The sequence below is a fragment of the Alosa alosa genome, chromosome 18 (genome assembly GCF_017589495.1).
Source record: "Alosa alosa isolate M-15738 ecotype Scorff River chromosome 18, AALO_Geno_1.1, whole genome shotgun sequence".
Lineage (NCBI taxonomy): Eukaryota > Metazoa > Chordata > Actinopteri > Clupeiformes > Clupeidae > Alosa > Alosa alosa.
The window spans coordinates 6,874,030-6,884,029 of record NC_063206.1 but is presented as its reverse complement, the minus strand read 5'-3'; the positions used below and the strand labels follow the sequence as shown (position 1 = coordinate 6,884,029).

Genomic DNA, 10,000 nt, shown 5'->3' with positions numbered 1-10,000 from the left:
CTTTATTGGTAGAATTTTTAACTGTGGTGTGTTTGTGTGTGTGTGTGTGCGCATGCAAATATGTGTGTGTGTATGTGTGTGTGTGTGTGTGTGAGATTGAGGGGGGTGGGTCTTCTCATCTCATCTTCTTTCACAGTGTCTAAAGAGTCACCTGCGCCCCCCCTCTCTTGAGCCAGCACCCCTCCCTCCCCAAAACACTCCGACACCTTTCCTGTCGTCTGCCAGGCAGCCCCGTCTGTCCCTGTCCGTGGCCCCTGAAATCACTCAGCACCCACACACACACACACACACACACACACACACACACACACACAGAGGTAGGCATGCCACATCACTTCTGCCAGCATACTGATGAAGAAACACCTGTCCTCAACACACAGGCACACACCCGCGCCCACATGCACACACATACTCTCACATACACACACATGCATCACACAGACAAACTCTCTCTCTCACACACACACACACACACACACACAGACACACACACACACACACACACACACTTATCTCATTGGGCGGCCCGTTAGCGTTCCCTGGGCGGTGCAGAGGTGTCAGTCCTGCAGGCGTTAATGGGGAGCGTGCTGGCATCCACACGGCTCTGGGCTGGGAGGACCTCAAGGGGTCCTCACTCAGTTCCTCAGAGAGAGAGAGAGAGGGGGAGGAAGGGAAGGGAAAGAGAAGTGGTATGGTGGGAGAAAGAAAGAGGCTGGAAGGGAGGAGAGGAGAGGAGGAGAGGAGAGGAGAGGAGGAGAGGAGACTGAGAAAGGACACTGAAAGAAAGATAGAGGGAGGGAGATAAAGAGGTGGGGAGACAGGGGGAAAGAAGGAGAGAGAGAGGGAGATAAAGAGGTGGGGAGACAGGAGGGAAAGAAGGAGAGAAAGGGATGAGATGAGTCAGGGAGACTGGGGAAATTCTCCTCTCCTCTCTTTCAAACAAGAAAGAGGAGAAAAAAAGAAAGGGTGATTGCTGAGGGAGCGGAGGAGAAAGAAGGAGAGAGGGAGAGAGGGAAAGAGAGCATAAAGCTGAGAAGGAAGAAGAAAAGGAGAGATGGAGAGAGGGATGGAGGAAGAAAGAGAGAGACTGTGGGAGGGGAGGAGGGGTCTTGTGATGTGCTGTGAGTTCTCTATGGCCCCATCAGAGTCCTGTCTGCCTTTAACCAGATTGGTGTATTGATTAAACCGTTGATTTACTCTGGCCTCTCACCGGAATACGTGTGTGTGTGTGTGTGTGTGTGTGTGAGAGAGAGACAGAGTGTGTATGTATGTGTGTATGATGTGTGTGTGTGTGTGTGTGTGTGTGAGTGAAATGATGTGCCAGCTGCCGTCTGCATTCCGGTGGCCCAGGGTATCCTTAGAGAGCCCCCCACCCCACCACACACACACACACACACACACACCCCTCCCCAGCAACTCCGGCACCATCTATCAACCCAGTATGGCTAGGGGAGGGCACGTTTGTGTTGTGTTAATTTCCTTCAATAAATCAGTAATTATTGCAATGCTGTCCCTGCCTGCTGCTTTCCTCCTTTTTTCATTTACCCCCACCCCCCCTCTCTCTCTTTATCCATGGCTGTTTTCCATTTGCCCGAGAGCGTGTGTTCTCGAGGAGCCTAGTGATTCTCGGCTGGATTGTCTCCGCTTTGGACTATCTGCACTCTGCCAAGATGGGAATGGGACCTGGGACCCCTGAAGGTAAGGGACAGGAGAAGAGGGAGGGGAGGGAGGAGGAGGGAGAGGGAGGGGGGAGAGGAGAGGAGAGGAGGGAGGGGAGGGGAGAGGAGGAGAGAGGAGAGGAGGAGGAGAGGAGGGAGAGGGAGGAGGAGGGGAGGAGAGGAGGAGGGAGGGAGGGAGAGGAGAGGAGGGAGGTGAAATAAAAGGGATTGGGGGTGTTGTTGTTGGCTGGAAAGGAAGGTTAGGGGGGTTGGTCCCCCCATTATCTACTTAGAAAACCCCATGAGGCAAGAGGCAACAAAAATGTAATTAAAATCCCCCCTCTAAGCCAACCAACTTTTTATTTGGAATGAAGCAACACTCATACAGCCATCCACACAGACACGCGTTCTCTCTCTCTCTCTCTCTCTCTCTCTCTCACACACACACACACACACACACACACACACACACACACACACACACACACACACGAACAGGCACATGAACACATCTTTTTAAAAGTGAAACCCAGATGTGTGTATGGAGTGTAGTGTTGGCTGTGCTGTGGCGGAGTCTGTGATTGGGTACAACAGAAAGATTTGGGCCCCACCCATTGATACAACTGGCTGGGGCACCTGCCCAAATGCCGGTGGCCGGGTTCGATTCCCCCGTTGTCCTTTCGGATCCACCTCGAATCTCTCTCCCACTCACTTCCTGTCCTCTCTACTATCCTGTCAATTAAAGGCATAAAAGGCCAAAAAAACAGAAAAAAAAAGACAGAGACTTCGGTCTGGTGGAGTCACTGCTGTAGCCGTGGAGACTCGTCGGCTCTCTTCCTGGCGTCTCTGACCTTATTGAGGGTTAGGGTCAGTCTGCATCGGGACTGCTGAGAGCATTTACTGGACACAGGGATGGACTCAAACGAAGATGATCGATCTTACACTCTAGCTTCCTTTCTTAATCCTCTTCTCCCCATTCCCTTTCTCTCTACTCTCTCTCTCTCTCTCTTCTTTCTCTCTCTCTACTCTGTCTATCTCCCCTATCTTCTCCCCTCTGCCTTCCTGTCTGTGACTTTCTCTCTCTTTATCGTCATCATTCATCTCTTCACTCCTTTATCTTTGTGTGCCTGACTTATACCCCTCTCTGTATAGATATTTATCTTTATTCATTTCTCTCTTGATCCCTCTCTCCACCTAATTCATTTCATCATCTTTGGGGGCAGCCGTGTGGCCTACTAGTTGCTTGGGACTTGTAACCCGGAGGTTGCCAGTTCGAACCCGACCAGTAGGCGGCTGAAGTGCCCATGAGCAAGGCACCTAACCTCACTGTTCCCCAGCCACCGTTGATGCAGGCAGCTCACTGCGTCCAGGATTAGTGTGTGCTTCACCTCACTGTGTGTTCACTGTGTGCTGAGTGTGTTTCACTAATTCCTGGGATTGGGATAAATACAGAAAGTACAGAATTTCCCTCTGGGATCAAAAAGGTATATACTTATACTTATATATACTTATATAGGGATCAAAAGAGTATATATATACTTGAGGATCAAGGATATATTATATAGGGATCAAAAAGTATATACTTATACTTATATAGGGATCAAAATTATATACTTATATATATACTTATAGGGATCAAAAATTATATATACTTTATACTTATATAGGGATCAAAAGGTATATATATATACTTATATGGGGATCAAAAGAGTATATATATATATACTTATATAGGGATCAAGAGTATATATACTGATACTTATATAGGGATCAAGTATATGCTTATATACTCAAAAGGATCAAATGCCTTTATACTTATATAGGGATCAAAGTATATGCCACCTCTCTTTCTCTCCTTGGATCTTTTACTCTCCCTCCCACTATCTGCCCCCTACTGTGTTTCTTCCCCTTCTCTCTACGGCTCTCCTATCTCTCTCTCTCTCTCTACTATCCTGCCCCTCTCTCTCTCTCTCTCTCTCTACTATCTGCCCCCTCTCTCTCTCTCTCTACTATCTGCCCTCTATCTCTCTCTCTCTCTCTCTCTCTACTATCTGCCCTCTCTCTCTCTCTACTATCTGCCCCTCTCTCTCTCTCTACTATCTGCCCCTCTATCTCTCTCTCTCTCTACATCTGCCCTCTCTCTCTCTCTCTCTCTCTCTACTATCTGCCCCTATCTCTCTCTCTCTCTCTCTCTACTATCTCCCCTCTCTCTCTCTCTCTACTATCTGCCCTCTATCTCTCTCTCTCTCTCTCTCTCTACTATCTGCCTCTCTCTCTCTCTCTCTACTATCTGCCCCTCTATCTCTCTCTCTACTATCTGCCCTCTATCTCTCTCTCTCTCTCTACTATCTGCCCTCTCTCTCTCTCTCTACTATCTGCCCCTCTCTCTCTCTCTCTCTCTCTCTACTATCTGCCCTCTATCTCTCTCTCTCTCTCTCTACTATCTGCCTCTCTATCTCTCTCTCTCTCTACTATCTGCCCTTCTCTCTCTCTCTCTACTATCTGCCCCTCTATCTCTCTCTCTACTATCTGCCCCTCTCTCTCTCTCTCTCTCTACTATCTGCCCTCTCTCTCTCTACTATCTGCCCCTCTCTCTCTCTCTCTCTCTCTATCTGCCCCTCTCTCTCTCTCTCTCTCTCTACTATCTGCCCCCCTCTCTCTCTCTCTACTATCTTCCCCTTCCCACCTGGAGACATGTGGTGATTCCATGTGTTCCAGATAATAAGAATGAAGGAGCACCAAGTACATCTTCATTTGGAGCTCCTGATCTATGTGAAGGCTCAGTGAAGGCTGCTTCGTTTGGAGCTCCTGATCTATGTGGAGGGCTCAGTGGGGGCTGCTTGGTTTGGGCTCACAATCTATGTGAGGCTCAGTGAAGGCTGCTTCGTTTGGAGCTCCTGATCTATGTGAAGGCTCAGTGAAGGCTGCTTCGTTTGGAGCTCCTGATCTATGTGAAGGCTCAGTGAAGGCTGCTTCGTTTGGAGCTCCTGATCTATGTGAAGGCTCAGTGAGGCTGCGTTTGGAGCTCTGGTCTGTGTGAAGGCTCAGTGAAGGCTTTAGTTTGGGCTCCTGATCTATGTGAAGGAGGCTCAGTGAAGGCTGCTTAGGTTTGGAGCTCCTGATCTATGTGGAAGGCTCAGTGAAGGCTGCTTCATTTGGAGCTCCTGATCTATGTGACTCAGTGAGGCTGCTTCATTTTGGACTCTGATCTATGTATGCTCAGTGAGGCTGCTTCATTTGGAGACTCCTGATCTATGTGATGATCAGTATGTGAGTTTGGAGCTCATGTGAAGGCTCAGTGAAGGCTACTTCATTTGGAGCTCCTGATGATCTATGTAGCTCAGGAGGCTGCTTCATTTGGAGCTCTGATCTATGTGAAGGCTGCTTCGTTTGGAGCTCCTGATCTATGTGAAGGCTCAGTGAAGGCTGCTTCGTTTGGAGCTCCTGATCTATGTGAAGGCTCAGTGAAGGCTGCTTCATTTGGAGCTCCTGATCTATGTGAAGGCTCAGTGAAGGCTGCTTCATTTGGAGCTCCTGATCTATGTGAAGGCTCAGTGAAGGCTGCTTCGTTTGGAGCTCCTGATCTATGTGAGAAGGCTCAGTGAGAGGCTGCTTCATTTGGGCTACAGTCTATGTGAAGGCTCAGTGAGAGGAAAGCTGCTTAGGTTTTGGAGCTCCTGATCCATAATGAAGAGCTCAGTGAAGGCTGCTTCATTTAGGGCTCCTGATCTATGTGAAGAGCTCAGTGACTGCTTCATTTGGAGCTCCTATTGATCTATGTGAAGGCTTAGCTTCATTTGGAGCTCCTGATCTATGTGAAGAGGCTCAGTGAAGGCACCATTTGGAGCTCTGATCTATGTGAAGGCTCAGTGAAGGCTGCTTCGTTTGGAGCTCCTGATCTATGTGAAGGCTCAGTGAAGGCTGCTTCGTTTGGAGCTCCTGATCTATGTGAAGGCTCAGTGAAGGCTGCTTCATTTGGAGCTCCTGATCTATGTGAAGGCTCAGTGAAGGCTGCTTTGTTTGGAGCTCCTGGTCTACAGTATGTGAAGGCTGCTTCATTTGGGGCTCCTGATCTACAGTATGTGAAGGCTGCTTCATTTGGAGCTCCTGATCTATGTGAAGGCTGCTTTATTTGGAGCTCCTGATCTATGTGAAGGCTGCTTCATTTGAAGCTCCTGATCTATGTGAAGGCTGCTTTATTTGGAGCTCCTGATCTATGTGAAGGCTGCTTCATTTAGGGCTCCTGATCTATGTGAAGGCTCAGTGAAGGCTGCTTCATTTGGAGCTCCTGGTCTATGTGAAGGCTCAGTGAAGGCTGCTTCATCTGGAGCTCCTGATCTATGTGAAGGCTCAGTGAAGGCTGCTTCATTTGGGGCTCCTGGTCTATGTAAGCCAGTGAGCTACTTTAAATATTGTTTTTTTTGCCTTCGGATTTTTGCGGTTCGGATAGATAGGACAGTGAAGAGTGACCAGAAGCGAGTGGTAGGGAGGAGTCAGGAAATGACAGCGCTTCGGATTTGAACCCGGGTCCTCATGGGCACTTGGACCCGAGGAAGTAGTGCTGACAATGCAGCCATGTGCGCCACAGCGCCCCCTAGTGAAGTAGTGCTGACAATGCAGCCACGTGCGCCACAGCGCCCCCTAGTGAAGTAGTGCTGACAATGCAGCCACGTGAGCCACAGCGCCCCCCAGTGAAGGCTGATTTAAATGTCAAATGTCTCTCTCCGTCTGTGTTGCCCTGCAGTTGGAGAACCTGATGCTGGATAAAGATGGCCACATTAAGATCACAGACTTCGGACTCTGCAAGGAAGGCATCACCGAGGCCGCCACCATGAAGACCTTCTGTGGAACACCCGAGTACCTGGCACCTGAGGTGTGTGTGTGTGTGTGTTCATATATGAGTGTGTGTGTGTGTTCATGTTCATGTGTTCGTATGTTTGTGTGTTCGTGTGTGTGTGTGAGAGAGTGTGTGGGATTAGTTGTGCGTGTGAGTAATAAAAATACTTGAATACAAATACATACTTGAAAAGATGAATGCAGAAACTATAGGCTGAAACTGTAGTCTCCTCATAGTGATCAGATTTGAGGCGTTTTGCTTCAGTTATGGGAGCCGCCACAACAACAAAAAAACAGTTCAGCTGTCAAAACTGACATCCTAATTTGGAGTTGAAAACCACCCAAGAATCACAGATTACTTCAATACATTTTTTTCCTCTTCCATATTCTATCACAGATGGAAAGATAAATAAAATCCACATAACATACTCTCTGTCATGAACATACTGAAAGGGATCACACACACACACACACACACACACACACACTCACACACATACACGCACACACACTCACGCACACACACAAACACACACACACACACACACACACACACACACACACACACACACACACACACACACACAGCCTCCAATACTGGATGTATCAATTTAGAGTCTATATTTGCAACTAATATCACACATTAATTGCAACACAACCAATTGTTGAAAGTGCATTAAGACCAGTCTGTCAGTCTTTTTTTATGGAAGTCAATCAGTCATCAATAGGTGGGTTTTTTTTTTTTTTTCAATTTAATGACAATTTTCTACTCTGCAAAAACTGCTCATTTAAAAAAAAATCTAACCAAGTGTTAAGTAATTTTATATCAAGATCAAAAATCTAGTTATATTGTTTCAGCATAAAGAGACTTCATTTTAGCTTCTCGTGAAAATCATTTGACCTAATTTAAGATTTAGTTTGACTTGTTTTAAGACGTCTCATCCTGAAAACAAGCGAATTTGACCGCAAGTGCATTGAGCTAATTTGTCTTCTTAAATTGAATCAAAATGATCTTTCGAGAGAGTGCCAGGTAAGTATCTACTAAAAACAATACCAAATAGATTTTTTGATCTTAATATAAGTTTAATCACACTTGGTTAGATTTAATTTTTGCAGTGTATTCCGATCAGGTGCTCACAAAGCTCTGGAATTTGTGACTGACCATATATGTGGCTGTTCAATGGAAGAAGAGCAGAATACACCATCCCTTTCATTTCGAATAAAATTCTAATCAGATCGGCAGTTATTCCAATCAAGGTGTTTGTCATTTTTATTCCAGTTGAGCCATTATTGAGCCATGATTCTAATCGGGTTAAAATGTAAACCCACCTTCTCCTTCTCTGGGGTCAGGAAGGTGCCCGGGCGGGTGGTGTAAAGGTGGATATGTTTTCTTAATGAGATTATATATATATATATATCAGGGTTGTGCAAAATTCAGAATTGAATTGAAACTGGTTTTAAATTCCAATTCAATTTTTGAATTTCACTTGCATTTAATTGAGGTAGCAAAACAGGAAGCAGAATTGCAATTGAATTATGCACAACCCTGATATAACCCTATAATATAATATAATATTAATAATAATAAGGAGTCTTATCATTATGAAATATATGGGGATTTTCTCAGTACTGCAAGAATTGTAACATGAAATGGATCCGCATACAGTCAGAAGCAGTGGACCGAGGTCATTATTAATCCTGCCCACTGTATGAGAGCAGAAGGTCTCAAGCCTTTTGAATTTAAATAGCAACATTCCTGCACACAGAGATGCTGTACACACACACACACACACACATACACACGCACATGCACACACACACACACACACACAGCCCAACCAGTCAAAGCCGAAGCCCAGCCACATCACTGCACCACACCACTCTGGAATACATATTTATGAAGAGGAGAGAGGAGGGAGAGAGAGAGAGAGAGAGAGAGAGAGAGAAGAGAGAGAGAGAGAGAGAGAGAGAGAGAGAGGAGTTTGGAGGTGTCTGGTGGGTGTTTCGAGGGGGAATGGATACCCCTAAAAAAGCAGAATTTGGCACTGCTGTGTGTGTGTGTGTGTGTGTCTGCACAGCCCTCTGTGGCGTGCCAGGAGATGATTTGAGTGTTGGTTATTTTTCACAAGAGTATGTGATTGCTGCAGAAAGTCCATGCTAAATAGAGGCAGATGGTGGCAGATGGGGGAGGTGGAGGAAGGTGGCTGGGAAACCTGGAGATCTACAGCACCACACAGGGACAGAAATAACACAGCGCACCGCATCGCCCCACACACACCACACACTGCACCACACACACCACACAACACCACACCACACCACACACACACCACACACCACACCACCACACACTGCACCACACACACCACACCACACACACTGCACCACACAGGGACAGAAATAACACAGCGCACCGCACACCACACCACACCACACACACCACACCACACCACACCACACCACACCACCACACCACACCACACCACACACACTGCACCACACACAACACACCACACACACTGCACCACACAGGGACAGAAATAACACAGCGCACCGCACCGCATCGCACCACACACACCACACACCACACCACCACACACCACACCACACCACACCACACACACACCACACCACACCACACCACACCACACCACACAGGGACAGAAATAACACAGCGCACCGCATCGCACCACACACACCACACACCACACCACACCACACACCACACACACACCACACACACCACACCACACACACTGCATTACACACACCGCACCACACACACCACACACCACACCACACCACACACACCACACACACACACCACACACCACACCACACCACCACACACCACACAGGGACAGAAATAACACAGCGCACCGCACACACTGCACCACACCACACCACACCACACACACTGCACCACACACCACACACACCACACCACACACCACACCACCACACACCACACCACACCACACCACACACACTGCACCACACAGGGACAGAAATAACACAGCGCACCACCACACCACACACACACACCACCACCACACCACACCACACCACCACACCACACACACTGCACCACACACAACACACCACACACACTGCACCACACAGGGACAGAAATAACACAGCGCACCGCACCGCATCGCACCACACACACCACACACACCACACACACACCACACCACCACACACCACACACACCACACCACCACACACACAGGGACAGAAATAACACAGCGCACCGCCACCACCACACACCACACCACACCACACACCACACACACACCACACCACACCACACACACTGCATTACACACACCGCACCACACACCACCACACCACACCACACACACCACACACACACCACACACCACCACACCACCACACACCACACAGGGACAGAAATAACACAGCGCACCGCACACATTGCACACACACCACACCACACCACACACACTGCACCACCACCACACCACACACACTGCACCACACCA

The 10,000-nt window shown here is 47.9% G+C and overlaps 1 protein-coding gene across 1 annotated transcript in view; it reads left to right on the top strand.

The window, feature by feature from the left end:
* Positions 1–10,000, top strand: part of akt3a (v-akt murine thymoma viral oncogene homolog 3a) — a 142,720-nt gene that overhangs the window by 115,211 nt on the left and 17,509 nt on the right. The window contains exons 10-12 of the mRNA XM_048270020.1: positions 1,563–1,664; positions 3,210–3,233; positions 6,403–6,531. Of these exons, the coding sequence (XP_048125977.1) occupies positions 1,563–1,664; positions 3,210–3,233; positions 6,403–6,531 (255 nt within the window). The remainder of the gene's footprint in view (positions 1–1,562; positions 1,665–3,209; positions 3,234–6,402; positions 6,532–10,000) is intronic.